A 19,579-nucleotide genomic window follows, 5' to 3' on the forward strand; every position below is an offset into this window, starting at 1 on the left:
CTACATCACTAACAATCAGCAACAATAGATCTTCTAGAATGTTGCTTGTTTTATGACATCAGCTTGGGTTTGAGGACTATTCTGACATCATTCATCGGATGACCCATTAAATCCTCCTAAAATGTCCAAATAAATGTGTATCCTTTCTTTTGAAGCTCTGTGTTTTATTAGTTCCAGTTTCAGTTTTTAATTGAAAAAAATTTGAACCTTCAAAGAGGTTCACATGTTCTTATATCACAATTCCACACTAGAATCATACAAACATTCATTCATAGTACACATTTAAAAAAAACTTTTTAAAAATTCAAAACTTAGTTCAATTTCTGAAGAATTTAACAATAAACAAGCCTAATCTACAGAAAATATATCACACCTACTAAAAAGCAGTTTCAGATAGAAACATTCAACAAAATACAATGATGAACTAACAAGGGCAGCGTGATCAAAGCCTTGGATAGAACCTTTGACGTCCTCATAACAAAGCTCATATCATCTGTCTTCGATTTTAAGTTTTTTTCCATGCCTCAGTAACAATCTTTCAAGGTAATATGTTCATTCTAATATCAGAATCAATCGCCGAACCCCATGATCCAGATTGCATTTTACGGGTCAGGACTTTTCACCCTGCCGTTAGAGGTACTAATACTATATTTGCCCTTATTAAGGCTTAAAGCCGTATCTAACCCCATACTGAACTTTGAACAAGCTTGAGAAAAAGATTTTTAGCTGTAAATCTGACATGGAAGCAAATTCTTCCTCTTGTAACTTAAACAGATCTAAAGTAACTAAGAAGTTCCTGTGGAAAATACTGTCCGCTCTCTTCTGGACAAAGATAAGGGAAAACAGTATTTTCCTGGTGAGTTCTTTTCAGAGTTCATTAGCCGCAACCACTAACCAAGAACTGCAGCCAAACCTAGCAGACCAAGTTCTAAGCGCATCACATACGTTGCCGCTAACTTGTTCAAGTTACATAATTTACGTCCATTTTTTCAATCAGTAATGTTCTAATGTTCACAATAGATCTTTTTTTTTTCACAGCAATTGTCTCAGGCGCATACAAAATACTTGAAGGAATTTTTTAACCATATAACAATAACAAAAAAAGAACAGTGTCTACGACCATGAGCATTACAAAATAATATTAAACCATTGTATAAGTCAACATTTTTTGTACCAAAAGGGACATCTTTTAATTTCGACTCGCGCAATAACTTTTTCCAAGTATATATACATTTAAAAAGTAAGAGTATTTCCTTCCACAAGTGCCATAAGTATTACATTATTTTCTGATGTTTTCCCTTAAATACTCGAATTTTGCTTTTGAGTGTGTTAATTTTCAAAAAATGTCTTTCAGCATACTTTAGGAGTCATTTTGAATACCACTATATGGTCCATATATAACAAGCAGGACCATTTTTTGGCCGCCCTCCTACCACTGAAGCATTTTCATTAACACTCGATAGGACACCTTTTTAGGTGAAAGCATAGCAGTTAGCGCAGCTGCCTGGTTTGCTAATGGCATCTTGGGGACATTCTGAAAGCTTCCACGGGAATGTATTTTGTCCCCTGCTCACCATTGGCTTTGTGTTTTGTAACTCACATTTGCTTGCTTTCTGTTTGCTGAATATATTTGTTTTAGGCTGTCCAGCTTGAGTTTATCCCTCCCATGGAGCATAGCCTATTTACTGTATTCTTCCACTGCTCGCTTTCTGTAAAAAGGCCTTTAAATCTTCTTATCCCATCACATTTGCTGTGCATTCAAAGACAGAGGTCAAGAAGCAGGCTCTGTAACCAAAGGGAGCTTGGTGTTTACTTTTCTTTCTCCGACTTAAAAGAGATAATTTAGAGGACAATCCTGCTGGGCCCCTGTGTGAATGGAGAGACTATAGGATGTTCTTTTTCTCTAGTACACAACAAAATGTAAATGTCTGTAATTGAACTGTGCATATATCAGAATTAGAAAAGCATAAATGAAACACATTCTTTGTAATTCTAAAGTGTGGTCGATACAAACATTTTAATATGATCAAAGCAAATCAATTCACCATTTCCACACATTATTGTTTCAATTGAAAATGTGTTGTATGTAATGGCAGCGCGCTACCACACCATAGGTACTCCACTCTACGCAACTCCACTTTACGAGACTCTACTCCACTCTATGCCACTCTACTCCGTTTTATGTCATTATACGCCCATCCACGCTACGCCACTCCAGGCCACTTCAGTCTAGGACACTCCATTCTATGGCACTCCACTCTACGCCACTCCAATCAACGACACTATACTTCATTCTATAACCCACCACACAACGCTAAGACACTCCACGGCACAACACTCTACGCTACTCCACTCTATGCTACGCCATTCTCCTCCACTATACACCATTCCTTTCTATAAAGCTCTACTCCACTCTGCACCCCTCCATTGCACAACGCCCCACGCCACTTCACTCTACCACACTCTACTCCACACCACTCTACTCTATACCACTGCACTCAACACCACTCTAAGTCACTCAAATCTCAGTCACTCTACTCTACGCAACTATACTCCACACTATGCTACTCTATGACACTCCACTCTACTCTGACACCATACTCCCTTACACTCTAAGCAAACCTTCTCTACGCCACACCATGACGCTCCACTACACTTTACTACACTCCACGCTATGGCACTCCACTCCAATGTACTCCACTGTACTCTACTCCACTGTACTCTACTCCTCTCTATCTACACCACTCTCCAGGTCCTCCACTGTATCGAACTTCACTTCACTCTACTCTACTCTACTCTACGGCTCCTCTCCTCTCCTCTCTATGCCCCTCGTACATCTCCACTCTACCCCACTCCATTCTATGATACTCCACTCTATGGCACTCTACTCTACTCCACTCCACTCCACTCCACTCTTTACCACCCCACTTTACGCCACTCTATGCCACTTCACTCTAAACCACTCTATGACCCTTCCCAACACTCAACTCTAAGACAGTCTACTTTACGCCACTTCACTCCACTCTATGCTACGCCACTCTATGCTACGCCACTCCACGTTACAACACTATGCTACACCACTCAATGCCACTCCACACTTCACTCTAGACGCTCTACTCCACTCTATTCCCTTCCATGACACTTTACTCTACGCCACAACACTATGCTCCTCTATGCCACTCCACTCAATTCTACTCCATGACTCACTACCTAATGACCCTCCGCCCTATGACCCTCCAAGCAACTCTGTCACACCACTCAATGCCACTCTACACTTCACTCTACAACACTCTACTCCACTCAATGCCACTCCACGACACCTATGCCACAACACGCTATGCTCCTCTATGCCACTCTACAACAGTATACGCCACTCCACTCTGCTCTATGCCACTCCACTCTACACCCCTTTACTCTACGACACTTTACTACACTCTATGCCCCTCTACTCCACTCTATGCCCCTCCCCTCTGCTCTACACCACTCCACTCTAATCCACAAAACTTCTCTCTAGTCTACACCACTCAACAACACTGTATGCCACTCCACTCCACTCTACACCACTCTCTTCTAGAAACTTTAAGCCAGGCTGAACAGCAGCTCTGGCGTACAACATGGCTAAAACACAGTGGCAAAGCCAATTGGTGAGATCTATTGGCTTTGCCAATGCCTGTTTTTGTTTCTTTCCTCTCCTCTGTAAACATATTCCCTTTCTTGGTCCCCAGACCTTTTTCCTACATGCACTGCCCCATCACTTATTCGTACAAGCTGTACATTCGATTCAGACTGCATCTCTAGCTGCAGTGCGCAGGGATGCTAAGTGCCCTACACACGCAGGGCACAGCCCTTCGGCTGTGCCAGTAATTTATTATTTAGCACATAGACATCTATCTGACCCTGGATAGTTATCCATCTCCGTTCCCAGTATTGACCAGAGTTCTTATTTTCATGCTGAGAATTTAAAATGCTCCGATCACTGCAGGCGCTCCTTACTTGATCTTACAGCGTGATTAAATATTAACTCTCACCTGTACAGGAGTCTCAACAGCATAAAGCCCCCTATAAAGAAAGCAACCGACTGGAGCAGCGTCTGTGACCCTAGGCCATGCTAATGAGGCTGCAGACCACAATATTACACCCTCATCCAGGAAAGGTAATAGCAGGTGAGGTACCTCCACCTCCAGCAGCTGGGATGATCAAGCATTGGCAAAGCCAGGAGGTTCAGCTTTAATGCCATTAGGCATGCAAACATAGGCATTCATGAATGCAGTTTCCATGCGTCACATGCACACATGCTGTTCCGTATGTCAAAGCCAGACCTATTGGCTCTGCTAATGCTAGGGGGAAAAGTAGCAAAACATATTGTTTATAGTGTAAATGGCTAGGGGTGCTAAAGATTTGAAAGTGACTAACTGCGCAACAACTGATCTATTCCAGATGAAAAATAGTCCCTCGTGTATTCGAATGGAAACAGTTCTTAGAGGACGGACTGATACATCGAACAGCCAATAGCATGAGGGGACAGATAATTCTCATTTGGTGGGAGCCAAACTCTACTCTTTTTCAAAGAATTGGTCTGGCAGACAGTATCCTTGTGAAGCCAAACCTATTAGGGAAGATTTGAAATAGATTGACTACTGGAGGGGTAGAATCTGATTTATTTATTAGAAATCTGAAAGTGGCATGTTCCAGCTTGAAGTATCCAATTCCTTCAATTATTCTGAATTTGATTTCACTTCCTCCACATTGACACCCTATGTGAGTCTCATGAAAAAAATATATATCTGCCTTGATCAAGCTTATATCACTTAACTGTAAACAAAAAAAATGTATGTTAAGTGCTCAAAAGCAGACATCTCTTGTGCCCACAAAATCAAATTTCACTTTTATTGAGCAACGATTCCTCAGTTATACGTTACTAGAGGGGCGCGAGCGGGAATACGGAAGTCGTCGAGCGGGCTTACCTCTTGGCGCTCGTCGACAGCTTGGCCGCCGTCTTGCTGGAGATTTTTGCTTCCTTTTTCTTGGGTTGCACCTGTTCCCGCTCCAGCTCCCGTTCCTGCTCGCGTTCCGGCTCCGGCTGGACGCCGTCCCGCTGGTCACCATCTGAGCTACCGCCGCTGGTGCTGGGGCTGTCGTCCACTCGCTGCCCTTCGGCGGACATCCTGGGCTGAGTGGCTGCACGGGGGAGTGAAGAAGAGGGCCAGGTGTTAGTTATTAGGATGCAAGCAATAAATGTAATCAGGATGCAAAAAAGGACTTTACTATAAAGTGTAGCGGACTAGATATAATTCTGCAGTCCAATATAGAGGGATTTCACCCTAGAATCAGGATACATGCTGCATACGACCAAGCAATCTAGGCTAAAACGTTTAATAATGTAATATTAAGTCACTCACTTTAAACAAGGCAACCAAAAGAGACATGTCTCAATAATTTCAAATAACCACAGACACGTTTCTTCCTGTTTGTGGCCACTCAGAGTAAATGGCAATTTTTCAGTACAACTCAACATGAAGAAGGCAATACCGTACAGCAGAGGTGTAAAAATGGGGTTAACAATCCCGTGGGATTAGTGACATAAAACTCAGACCCCTACAGTACTTTAGTGATAAATTCTGACCCACAATCAAGGCAACCATTTGAACGTTCAAATTCAACATCTCCAGCCTGCATTACTTGTGTTGAGGGAGCCAGCTTTAGGGTAAACATGTCATTCAAACCACGGAAGTGTGTAGATGGGGGTAACAATAGAGAAAAATAAATGAACTTTTAGGGCCTTCACAGGATGAGCCAGGAGGCCAAATCAGACTGGCCATCCAGGCAATCTTAAACATACACAGTTTTTAGCATCTGCTAAAGTTGAAATTATGTCTCATGACAAACTAGGGAGGTTGAAATGGAGTGAAGGCCCCGCTGCTTTCACAGGCCATCACAGTGCATTACATTTCCACAAAAATATATGTGCCACAACAGACTGATGAGTTTTACTTGCTTGCACCAAAATAGGCAAATTTGAGCAAAACTGTGGCTGGTGAGTTGGTTCATCATGACTCGTGACCTGACGTCAGCCCACCACTGCTGGACATCTAGCAATAAGACAAACTGACTTCCGGAAGGTATGGTTGTTTATCAGGCATTCCCCCCTCACCACCCCTGCACTGCACTTTTTAGAGTAACCTTTCTACTGCAATACTGTCGCAAAACGAATACAGAAATGGCAAGTGAATTATTAAAACAAGCATTGGCAAAGGCAATAGGTCTCGCTTTTGTAACCGATCGATTTTGGCAATGTGATTTAGCCACGATGCACGCATCCTTGATGCAGTACAGCATGGCTAACCTTAAAAAAAATAAAAAGTGACGCAGCCACGCACGTCATTTTGTAGGCACGCACCATGCAACCGCACAGCTCCCAAAATGACAAAGGAGTATTCTTTTTGCGTTACCAATCTGAGTTGGATCTGTAACTGAATAGAAAAGAAAATGTGCAAAGGTTTTTTTTCCAAACGGCTAGCAAGCTGGGACAACTAAGAAGCGGGCAAATGAGAGTGACAGGAAAACCAACCAATGGTAAGAAGCCCCTCTGTGTTATTGGTAAACCACAATATGCCTCCCAAAAGAAAACGTAAGCTCTCTCAAGTGAGCTCGACCTAATGATGCATGGGAAGGAAAGACATCCTGGCACGGCATTGGCTAACCACGCCAACCCTCACCCAAAGCAGGAAAGAAGGGATATATAACCCCAAAATCACAGCATTTTATATCACTGTCACAGAAAAATGGTAAGCTGCGTGTAAGATAGATAGACAAGTTGTACTAAAAAATATATATTTCCATAAACATTGGGGAAAAAAATGACAACGCATGGGTGCTGTGCACTTTTCTGGTATATTTCCAGAGCTCGAGCCCTGTTGGCCCAGAAGAATACAAGCTGCAGCATGTGGCCGCAGACAGCAACACCATTGGTTGGAAGCCTGCGTAGACATCATAATTAACCACCCCCTCATCACCCACCCACAAAGGTGGTAACTGGGAGGGGGAGGTGGGCACTTGTTTTTTTCCCACTCTAGCACCACCGTGTAATTATGAGATAAAGTTGGCAGGGGAGGGGTAACTTTGAACCGAGTTAAGGGAACGCTAGAGCCGAGCTATAAGATTTAATGTTTGGAAAGCCTCGCCAGCAGGGACCCAATGCAGCACTCGGAGCTCACCGGTGCACCAATTAAAGAAATGAAGAAATTCGGTTTTGTACTGCACAAAAGGCCCCAAGGGGAAATGAACGTTTTACAGGACGGGTAAATACAAAAATAAACAAAGTACGAAAATAAACAGAAATGCGAAACCACTGGGAATGCATGAAAATATTAAAAGACACTGCTGGTGATACAACTGAAGAAAAATATGCCCAATAAGTACAGGTGTTTGGAAATGGAACAACAGCTGGAGAGCATCAGACAGCGCTCTCTGGGAACAGGAAAGAAAGGTCAGACGAAAAAATGAAACATAGAGAGGCCATAACAAAATTAAAGAGAGGCCATAACAAAATTAAATCAGAGCACAGATGTCACAGAATGTTTACCCTAAAAAACTAAAAGTGCTCGAGGAATTGTACCTTTCACAGCAGTGGGCGGTAAAGGGGAGATTACAGTTCAGAGTTTCAGTGAGCTGAGTGGCAGCTTCTGATGTGCTTCCTTCAGATCCTAGGCTATTAGATCATCACTGAATATACCATCTCATTTGTGGGTCTGGCAAGAGTCAGCTTTAGTCTACGCTGGTGCTAATGTTATAACAAAAAAAAATTAGAACAGAAAAAGGAGCTTTCAGAGTTGATTTGGGCAAATCTACACTTTGCATTGAGTTGTAGCTTTGGTGAGAGGGCTAACAATGCTCCTATCCACACAACTGAGCTGTCCGGACACAAATGCTGACCCCAGGTGTTGGTGTGCAAGCTCTAGAGCACCAACCACATCTACTACTGGATGAGAGGCCACAGCAGTAACAACAGCTGTCACAACAGGAGTACCCACAGCTGTAGCAAAGGTAGTGACCACATCTACCACCATGGCAGGGACAAGAACAACAACTGTCAGCGGAGCAGGGAAAGAACTGCAACCATTGCTGTGACCTCAACACCAGCCACAACAGTGACCACAGCAGCCACCATGGTGGAGAGACCGCAGCTAGAGCAGCAGGCACCAAAGCAGGGACGGCAGCAGTGGCCACAGCAGCCGCCATGGTGGAGAGACAGTAGCTAGAGCAGCAGCCACCAAAGCAGGGACGGCAGAAGCCGCCACGGTGGAGAGACCGTAGCTAGAGCAGCAGCCACCAAAGCAGGGACAGCAGAAGCCGCCACGGTGGAGAGACTGTAGCTAGAGCAGCAGCCACCAAAGCAGGGATGGCAGCAGTGGCCACAGCGGCCGCCACGGTGGAGAGACCATAGCTAGAGCAGCAGGCACCAAAGCAGGGACGGCAGCACTGGCCACAGCAGCCACCATGGTAGAGAGACCATAGCTAGAGCAGCAGGCACCAAAGCAGGGACGGCAGCAGTGGCCACAGCAGCCACCATGGTAGAGAGACCATAGCTAGAGCAGCAGCCACCAAAGCAGGGCCGGCAGCAGTGGCCACAGCGGCCGCCATGGTGGAGAGACCGCAGCTAGAGCAGCAGCCACCAAAGCAGGGCCGGCAGCACTGGCCACAGCGGCCGCCACGGTGGAGAGACAGTAGCTAGAGCAGCAGGCACCAAAGCAGGGACGGCAGCAGTGGCCACAGCGGCCGCCATGGTGGAGACAGAAGCTACAACGGCAGCCACCAAAGCAGGGATGGCAGCAGTGGCCACAGCGGCCACCATGGTGGAGAGACAGTAGCTAGAGCAGCAGGCACCAAAGCAGGGACGGCAGCAGTGGCCACAGCGGCCGCCATGGTGGAGACAGAAGCTACAACGGCAGCCACCAAAGCAGGGATGGCAGCAGTGGCCACAGCGGCCACCATGGTGGAGAGACTGTAGCTACAGCGGCCACCAAAGCAGGGATGGCAGCAGTGGCCACAGCGGCCGCCACGGTGGAGAGACCATAGCTAGAACCGCAGGCACCAAAGCAGGGACGGCAGCACTGGCCACAGCAGCCACCATGGTAGAGAGACCATAGCTAGAGCAGCAGGCACCAAAGCAGGGCCGGCAGCACTGGCCACAGTGGAGAGACAGTAGCTAGAGCAGCAGGCACCAAAGCAGGGCCGGCAGCACTGGCCACAGCGGCCGCCACGGTGGAGAGACTGTAGCTACAACGGCAGCCACCAAAGCAGGGATGGCAGCAGTGGCCACAGCGGCCGCCACGGTGGAGAGACTGTAGCTACAGCGGCAGCCACCAAAGCAGGGATGGCAGCAGTGGCCACAGCGGCCGCCACGGTGGAGAGACTGTAGCTACAACGGCAGCCACCAAAGCAGGGATGGCAGCAGTGGCCACAGCGGCCGCCACGGTGGAGAGACAGTAGCTAGAGCAGCAGCCACCAAAGCAGGGACGGCAGCAGTGGCCACAGCGGCCACCACGGTGGAGAGACAGTAGCTACAACGGCAGCCACCAAAGCAGGGATGGCAGCAGTGACCACAGCGGCCGCCACAGTGGAGAGACCGTCGCTAGAGCAGCGGCCACCAAAGCAGGGACGGCAGCAGTGGCCACTGTGGCAACAATATCAGGGACTAGAGCCACAAATGCAGGAACCACAGCTCAGACAACAGACACAATCACTGCACCAACAACAACCACAAGCACAGCAGAGACCACAACAGCAACCACAGCTGTAATGGACGCATGGAGATAGCAGTCACCACCCAGGCAGGGACCAGAACACTGACCACCGCTGGGACTACATCATCGCCAAGTGCTGCAACCACAGCAGCTGCAATAGCAACTACCACAGCTTATACCAGAAGACCAGCAATAACGCCTGTAAACACAGCAACCACCACAGAAATACACCGCTAGTGACTACAGAGGAAATCACAAGAAAAAACACAAGGCAATAAATATACGGAAAGGCATTAATCAAGCTCAACCTCTGGTCCGCATTGTGATTTATTATTACAGCAGGCGGGCAGGAACTATTGGAAGCAAGCCCAGACTCCTAGACAGGAACATGCAGAACCACAGCCCTGAGGTACAGATTCAGTAACACAGCAAGCACGAACCCCAAGTCTGAAAATACTTTTTACTGTTCTATAATCTTAGGCAACTGAAACAAACAAGCACTGGCAAAACCATTAGGCCTGGCTTTACTGTGCAAACATATGCGAACAGAGACGTGCACAAATATGCAAAGGCTATTTTGAGCCTCATCTCGGTGTCTGGGCCCTTTTTTTACTCACAAAGCTTGAGGCGGCAAGTAAAACGTGACGCAGCGGCATGAACAAATGGACTTGGAGCCTTTGAGCATGCACAGGTGCATCTCCAAAAGCTCATCAGCTCACTGGCTCAAGGGAGCCTTTCAGAACAGAAGGGGGATGGGGGCACACTGCCACACATACCATGTGTCTGGAGATGAATAGCAGTACCTGCACCAACCTTGGTGAAATACTACTACTAATATTGAAGTAAGCGCTAAGAAAGAAAAAAGGGACAAAATGAAAAAAAGAGAAAAAGGAGGGAAATAAAGCCAGAAAATAAAATTAAACAATGGAAAGAAGAATTTATGCACAGGAACATAAGAAGAATTGGTGGAAAGAAGGGGAGGAGGAAGGATAGAGGGGAGTTAAGAAGGGCGGAACAATAAAACAATGAAAAAACACATGAAACTAAAGATGGAAAGAATGAAAGAAAATGACGTACAGATAAAAGGGCATAAATAAGGAAAGACTACTGGAAAGATGGAACGGTGAAGTAAAAGAAGAATTTAAAGAATAAAAGAAGGAATGAAATGAGAACGGAAAGAGGTGAATAATGAATAATGAAAAGTAGGAACGTTAAATTGCAAAAAATAAGGAAACCGAAAGAAAATATTGGAAAAAATTAAAGAAAAGATGGAAAATTGGGAGACTTGACGGAAGAAAGAAGTCAATTTGGTTAAATGTGAAATTTGGGGGTAAAGGTCTTTAAATTCATACTGTAACATGCTTGATTTTGGCTCAGGAAGGGTCGGGATCGCTCACTTTCCTTTGTCGTTTGGCTGCACATTGCTTAGGGGGGGCTTCTCCCTTGCCCATCACATGATATGTGGATAATTTGGTCTTATGAGCAGGGAATTCAGACCTCCCAGACTTAACAGCACAGAAAGTCCTGTTTTTCCAAAACCTGTCTTAAAAATGTCATTAAATTGTCTCGGTTTTCAGAGAGCGTCGACTAACTGAAGCATGGCACGTTTTTATGAGAGAAAACGACTTAACTCGATACTGTGGGAAAGGTTGCCTTTATTCGCACCTCCCTTAGTGACGCGTTGCCATGTGTTTTCTCAGTGTTAGTCTGTACTGACAAGTAAATAATTATGTGTTCAGCACTCGCTGCCAATCTGCGGTCTAGCAACGTCAGTCCTGGTTTTTGGTTTGTCAGACTTTGGTCAAACTAACATGAGGTCTAGAGCGCTGGCACCAGGGGCCCGACGCAGAATGTGATGAGGGACCCCTGGTTCTCACAATTATTAACTGGCCTTAGGCTTAATAAATGAATACCCGTAAAGGTTAGACCCCGCCACGCCGCAGGGGCCTTTGTTAGGCCCCTGGAAGGAGGTAATTCTACTGGTCTCGTTACGTGCAATTTACTCACTATACATTCATTCACAGGGATGGGGACAGTCAGCCTTATTGCCTTCAGGGATTCACTGGCGAGAAACCGCTTCTTCCATGGCAGTGCTTAATTTGAGCAGGTGGTTTCCAGTGCTCGGACGGGTTCTAAATTGTCAACATCGGCAGTTGTGACAGTCTGCCACAAGGTAGCGCTGTCTGGCTAATTTAGAGATGACCAGAATGACGCTTATTACTAATTCAACGTACATTAAAAATTACTATTACCTGCAGCCCAAGCCATTCTTATAGCGTTGGGGGGCTGGAATAGTTCGAATTGTCAGACTTGTAGGAATGTGATGGTTAGTAGCTGTGTTCTTACTATCATTGGCAGCATGGACAGGGCAATGTGTGGTGCAAGCTGCAGTGATCTCCTGAGGAGAGCTGTGGCACTTTTTTTTTATTTTATTTTTACAAATTAAGCCCTGTTCCAAAGCTTTCAGCTCAGACAGGACAGGGCCTTATTGTGACTTCTGCTTGGCGCTCTGACTTGAAAAGGGGGGGGGGGGGGGGAGTGTGACAGGGCATGGGGTGGGTTTAGACAGTAAAAATATACAGCAATTTTGGAAGTGCTCAGAGAGAGGGAAGAGCACTTTCACAGACTCTTGCTGACGTTGCATTAATTTGCTAGTTTGTGCAATTGCCTTCACTGAGGTGTTAAGCTGCTCTTGCAAAACGTTCTCTGTTTTTAGAAAGACTTCTTGTGTCAGCTTTATTTAACGTGTAAAGTGTGCACATATTTAACCCAGAATATTGACTTGCCTTCCCAGAAACAAGACACAAAGCACTGTGCTTTGATTTTAAAAGAGGAGAGAGATATCCATTCAGTGCCTGAATTCCACAGTGTGTAATCAGGAAACCGGAGCTGAATCCCGGCTTCACCATTTCACCAAATGGTGTGATTCTTGGCAATTACTTTACTTCACTGTCCCACCTTCACCGTCTCTTTTTGTGTATGCCTTTAAAGACTATAATGCTGCTCTCTTTATAATGTTGCTCTCTCTATAAACAACAACACAGGCCATATATGGAGGGCACAGAACAACTGATTGCCCCTTACTTCACTAATGCCATCTCTGTCAGGGTGTGAGGGAAGCGTTTCGTGAAGGTTTCCACGCTCAGGGTTAGAAACTATCACTTTTACTAGCTGACACTCAATCCAGTGATACAATCGAATATACTAGATTGAAACGCTTCCACACGTCAACGGAATACACTTTTTTTTTTAACATTTTGAAGAGTTTATCATATGTGCACATGGCATCTGATGTATGCTTTACATGCCAAATGTTTTGTTTGCTATTAACTCAGGCACTTGCTCTTGGAGCCACGCCAGGCCGTTGAATCTGCGGACTCTGTTTATTTGCTGGCTTCCCGCCTCTGTCTGCAGAGGGTTTCGGTGCCTGTGCAAAGAAGCTGTAGAGCTTACGGATTCTATTGCAGCACAATTGCCAGGGTACTGTAACACATCTTTATTAAAAATAAAAAAGGAACATATATATGAAAAATGACTATTAGAGCACATGCATGTTATTATGCGTCTATGGTGGTCCATCAAATGCATATATAAAGAGTACAGGTGACGAGTGGGTTTATTAACAGGACATGTAGATTTTGGAGCATTTTGTCCCTTGGACAAGTACATTTTTCCCAAAAATTACACACCCCGGAAAACTATATACAAAAAAAATGTGATGGTACAGTTGTTCAGTGGCGGATCCTCCGCTAAGGTGGAGGAGCATCGTCCCACTGCTATTTGAGCAAAAAGAACAAGAAAATGGTAAAAACTAGACGTTATCGAGGCTGAGCTCACCAGAGCAGAGTGATGAGTGGTTTGCACTCCCTAAGTGCGCATGACTCTTTGGGCAACTCTTGCAGGCCGGTCAAACAGTCATGCGCACTTAGCATGTTTTCCACCTGAATGTATTGCACAGCCCGATGGAGAACATGCCCAGGCTCCCAGGCACTGCCTGAGCAGCCAAACAGGCAGCTCATGCTAATCACAACGCTGCTCATGCAACGTCGTGATTGGCTGGGAAAGTCGGCTTCTGGTGCTGCCAGTGTTGACAAAGAGGACGGAGGAGAGGCGTGCGGCAACTGCAGCATAGGAAAGGTACGTTTGTAATTTTTGTTTATCCATTCCCCCTTCCCCCGCCTCACCACCCCTGTTCCCGAGGCAGCCGCCACTGCAGTTGTAACGTTCATTTATTCTGACACAAACAGGCTTCTTCTAAATATCTCAATGAGGGTGAAACAGCATGTAAAAGGGCTGAAAAAAGCAGGGGAGCGGAACTCTCTAAAGGGACTGTGGCACAGAAGATGCTGAAGATCATTTATAAGAAGGGGGTGGCTCCTGTAACTCAGAACATATTTCTACACATGGATTTAGAACCCACAGGCCTCCTTCTACTGGCCCAGGGCCTGCTCTTTATCCTAGTATGCCTTGTAGTCCTCCTTCTCCTCAGGGCCGGCTTTAACACTGGTGGCGCCCTGTGCGACAATGTTTATTGCCCGCCCGCCCCCGAATGACCACCTCTGCCACGCATTCCCTCACTAGCACCCTTCAACAGTTCCCCTCAAGTCTCCATAACCGCTGTCTCTCACATCGATTTAGTTTTATAACACCACTCATACCAATGTGAGGTGTCAGAGCGCTTTACATCACACACACATTGCACAGAGACAATCATATGTGTGTAATAGGTGTATAGGAAAGTTCACATCAGACAGGACTACAAGGTGTAGTGTAGGAGTGACATGTCAGCGATACTGGTAGGCAATATAGTTTAAGAGTCCTTATTCTGGAAAACCACAAATTCAGAATTTAAAACGTACCATCATTTTTAGGGGTTCTCTTTAATAAGAAAAATTGTTCCCTACCCAAATGAACCATTTTGGTAAGATTAGGATAATGAAAGACTGCGCAAAAAAACATATAGCTCTAACATAAACCTTGCAGTGTGCATGTAGCTCTTTGATGACAACTAATAGCTCAATGTTCTATATTAGGATTTTGACTTATATAAAACAAGTAACAAAAGGAGCTCTCTTACAGAAGCAGTAACACACTGACCTATTCATATTATATTTAATTTTGGAAAAGGTGATGGACAGAGTTTCTGAATGATGCAGAATACTCCTACCCAGTCAAGAGATCAGGGCTTGATCCATCACCGTTTTTTAGCTCACTGCACCATCCCAGCTCAGAACCTGGCTATATGCAAATTAGTCTGTTCCTGTCCCAGTGCATGATGGGAACAGGGCAGACCAAACTACCAAGCCAATTCTTCACCAGAAAGGAGACAAGCTACCGGGGACCGGTTTCTGGCATTTCAGCCTTCATCGGCCCGGCTTGCTTGAATCCTGATGGTGCAATGAGCTAGGGACTCACGTCTGAGTATACCCTCCCACACTTAGTGTGGATAAAATCAATTTTGGAAAAGGTGATGGACAGAGTTTCTGAATGATGCAGAATACTCCTACCCAGTCAAGAGATCAGGGCTTGATCCATCACCGTTTTTTAGCTCACTGCACCATCCCAGCTCAGAACCTGGCTATATGCAAATTAGTCTGTTCCTGTCCCAGTGCATGATGGGAACAGGGCAGACCTAACTACCAAGCCAATTCTTCACCAGAAAGGAGACAAGCTACCGGGGACCGGTTTCTGGCATTTCAGCCTTCATCGGCCCGGCTTGCTTGAATCCTGATGGTGCAATGAGCTAGGGACTCACGTCTGAGTATACCCTCCCACACTTAGTGTGGATAAAATCAATTTTGGAAAAGGTGATGGACAGAGTTTCTGAATGATGCAGAATACTCCTACCCAGTCAAGAGATCAGGGCTTGATCCATCACCGTTTTTTAGCTCACTGCACCATCCCAGCTCAGAACCTGGCAATATGCAAATTAGTCTGTTCCTGTCCCAGTGCATGATGGGAACAGGGCAGACCAAACTACCAAGCCAATTCTTCACCAGAAAGGAGACAAGCTACCGGGGACCGGTTTCTGGCATTTCAGCCTTCATCGGCCCGGCTTGCTTGAATCCTGATGGTGCAATGAGCTAGGGACTCACGTCTGAGTATACCCTCCCACACTTAGTGTGGATAAAATCAATTTTGGAAAAGGTGATGGACAGAGTTTCTGAATGATGCAGAATACTCCTACCCAGTCAAGAGATCAGGGCTTGATCCATCACCGTTTTTTAGCTCACTGCACCATCCCAGCTCAGAACCTGGCTATATGCAAATTAGTCTGTTCCTGTCCCAGTGCATGATGGGAACAGGGCAGACCAAACTACCAAGCCAATTCTTCACCAGAAAGGAGACAAGCTACCGGGGACCGGTTTCTGGCATTTCAGCCTGAAAAACGGTGTTGGATTAAGCCCTGATCTCTTGACTGGGTGAGAGTATTCTGCTTAATTCAGAAACTCTGTCCATCACCACCCCCTGTTGTTTAATTATTTTGTCCACCATAAGCGTGGAAGGGTATACTCAGACGTGAGTCCCTAGCTCATTGCACCATCAGGATTCAAGCAAGCCGGGCCGAAGACGGCTGAAATGCCAGAAACCGGTCCCCGGTAGCTTGTTTCCTTCCCAGTGAAAGAATTGGCTTGGTAGTTTGGTTTGCCCTGTTCCCATGATACACTGGGCCAGGGACAGACTAATTTGCATATAGCCAGGTTCTGAGCTGGGATGGTGCAGTGAGCTGAAAAACGGTGTTGGATTAAGCCCTGATCTCTTGACTGGGTGAGAGTATTCTGCTTAATTCAGAAACTCTGTCCATCACCACCCCCTGTTGTTTAATTATTTTGTCCACCATAAGCGTGGAAGGGTATACTCAGACGTGAGTCCCTAGCTCATTGCACCATCAGGATTCAAGCAAGCCGGGCCGAAGACGGCTGAAATGCCAGAAACCGGTCCCCGGTAGCTTGTTTCCTTCCCAGTGAAAGAATTGGCTTGGTAGTTTGGTTTGCCCTGTTCCCATGATACACTGGGCCAGGGACAGACTAATTTGCATATAGCCAGGTTCTGAGCTGGGATGGTGCAGTGAGCTGAAAAACGGTGTTGGATTAAGCCCTGATCTCTTGACTGGGTGAGAGTATTCTGCTTAATTCAGAAACTCTGTCCATCACCACCCCCTGTTGTTTAATTATTTTGTCCACCATAAGCGTGGAAGGGTATACTCAGACGTGAGTCCCTAGCTCATTGCACCATCAGGATTCAAGCAAGCCGGGCCGAAGACGGCTGAAATGCCAGAAACCGGTCCCCGGTAGCTTGTTTCCTTCCCAGTGAAAGAATTGGCTTGGTAGTTTGGTTTGCCCTGTTCCCATGATACACTGGGCCAGGGACAGACTAATTTGCATATAGCCAGGTTCTGAGCTGGGATGGTGCAGTGAGCTGAAAAACGGTGTTGGATTAAGCCCTGATCTCTTGACTGGGTGAGAGTATTCTGCTTAATTCAGAAACTCTGTCCATCACCACCCCCTGTTGTTTAACTATTCATATTATATGCACTTTGTTATCTCCATGGTACACGTTCTTAGCAGCAGGCATTTTAACCCTTGTGCTGCCTTAGGATGAATCAAAACTTCCTTAAGACAAACATCTGGTCTCTTTCCAGGAAGAACATTAATCACGGGAGTTATTTTGACATTTAAATTGATGCCTGAAAATTGCTGGAGGCCAGGAACGCGGCAGCAGGTGCTTTTAAAATGAGGATATACTTGCAAAAATGACGCCCCTACCCAAAGTCAGCGCCCGGTGGGGTGGCACCGATCGCACCGCCCTAGAGCCGGCCCTGCTCCTCCTAGTCTTCCAGGCTCAACTCCTGGCCTACGTGTGGTGCTGAGCTGGCTCACCTGCTCTTCGTCCCATGGGTCCTAGCCTTTCAGGCCTTCTTGGTCCGGCTTTTTTTAGGTATCTCAACTCTAGACCTTTAGACGTTTTCATCCTCCAGGTTCCTCTCCTGTTCCTGCCCCTCCCAGCCCCCCGGACCTGGTCCCCCAGTCCTTTTATCTGTCTTGGGCTTGTTTTCCTGATTCTCCCGCTTCTGCCGGTGTTCTGGTCCTGGCATGTCTGGTCTCCTCCCTCCGTTTTTTTCCCGGGCCCTTATCCAGCTGGTCTTCCTTGTTCCTGGTCCTTCTGAACCTAGTTTGCCAGGTCTGGGTCCTGTTGGCTGTTGTCTCCTGGTCCTTGTCCTCGTGGTCTCTTTCATTCCTCTGGTCCGCGTGGCCATCTCACTCCCCTGGATCTCAGTCTGTTTCTTGGTCCTGCTGGCCGCAGTCTTACCCCTAGTCCCAGCAGACCTGGTCATGTTCCTGTTCCTCCTGCTCCCACTCCGGATGCCAGACCTCCCAGTGCCGGTCCCCATGACCCCAGACCTCCTGGTGCTGTTCCTGCTGGCACTGGGACTCCTGGCCTCACTTGTCCTGGTCCCCTGTTCCTGCTCCTCTTGGTCCTTCAGGCCCTGGCACACTAGTTCTTATCTTCTTGTCATCTTGGTTTTGATGCTCCTTGTCCTCCTCGCCCTAGTCATCCTGTTGGTTCAGGTTCTACTGCCGCCGTCACTCAGGTACCACCTCCAAGCCATTCATTCTGGGTTTTGATTTTTTCTGTTATTTATGGTAGACAGGAACTGGTCAAAGAAAACACCTGGGTCAAGACACCAGCTGCACAGAGCTCTCTGCATTAAACACATTGCAGAGCATATTAGTGATATGTTAACTCTGGTGGTTAATGCATTTGCTGCAGAGATATGTGTGCCATTTCTGATCACAGGTTTGAAGACTTACAAGTTAGTATGGAGAGTCAATATGCCTGCTCAGCATGTGTGAGTCGCAAATTTGTATTATATGTAGGACTAGCAGCCCGTCCCGACGTTGTCCGGGAGCAATTAGGCTTCAGGGCCCCCACCCGCCCCGACGTTGTCCGTGGGTCTCCCGGAGCCTTCCTCCATATATTGCAGTATTATACCTCTATGTTTACTTTGTACGCTTTTGTAACCTGCACACGTCACTTTTTCCTCCTATACCTCTATGTTTACTTTCTACGCTTTTGTAACCTGCACACGTAACTTTTTCCTCCTGTAATGCACCGTTTGGCTCACTTTTGTAATGCTCCGTTTGCTTCCTCTTGCTACCTGCACACGTCACTTTTTCCTCCTGTACCTCTATGTTTACTTTCTACGCTTTTGTAACCTGCACACGTAACTTTTTCCTCCTGTAATGCACCGTTTGGCTCACTTTTGTAATGCTCCGTTTGCTTCCTCTTGCTACCTGTACACGTCACTTTTTCCTCCTATACCTCTATGTTTACTTTCTACGCTTTTGTAACCTGCACACGTAACTTTTTCCTGCTGTAATGCACCGTTTGGCTCACTTTTGTAATGCTCCGTTTGCTTCCTCTTGCTCACGATTGTCATTTTTGCTTTATTTTTCCGCCGCTCACCGCTCCTAACTAAATAAATAAATAACCTACCTCATCCGCCGCTCACCGCCCCTCCCCGCCTGTCCGCCGCTCCTCCCCGCCTGTCCGCCGCTCCTCACCGCCTGTCCGCCACTCCTCACCTCCTGTCCACCGCTCCTCACCACCTGTAAGCTGCTCCTCCCCGCGCCATGTCCGCCGGTCCTCCTCGCGCTCCTGAACGCCGCTCCTCCCTGTGCTCCTCATGTCAGCACGCACGTCGCGGCCGGCGCTTCTTCCAAGGGACTACTTTTTTTTTAGGTAAATTTTTTAAATAACGTATATTTATTAAGTTTATATAGCCTATGTCCATCTGCACACCCTGACGATTACAACGATGTATCGGGTGTATG

General features: G+C 46.5%; 1 protein-coding gene across 1 annotated transcript in view; it reads right to left on the minus strand.

The window, feature by feature from the left end:
• Positions 1 to 19,579, minus strand: part of LOC147689343 (ubiquitin-conjugating enzyme E2 E2-like) — a 650,182-nt gene that overhangs the window by 481,718 nt on the left and 148,885 nt on the right. The window contains exon 2 of the mRNA XM_086942154.1: positions 4,965 to 5,178. Within this exon, the coding sequence (XP_086798280.1) occupies positions 4,965 to 5,164 (200 nt within the window). The 5' untranslated portion in view covers positions 5,165 to 5,178. The remainder of the gene's footprint in view (positions 1 to 4,964; positions 5,179 to 19,579) is intronic.

The sequence above is a fragment of the Lissotriton vulgaris genome, chromosome 10 (assembly GCF_964263255.1).
Source record: "Lissotriton vulgaris chromosome 10, aLisVul1.2, whole genome shotgun sequence".
NCBI lineage: Eukaryota > Metazoa > Chordata > Amphibia > Caudata > Salamandridae > Lissotriton > Lissotriton vulgaris.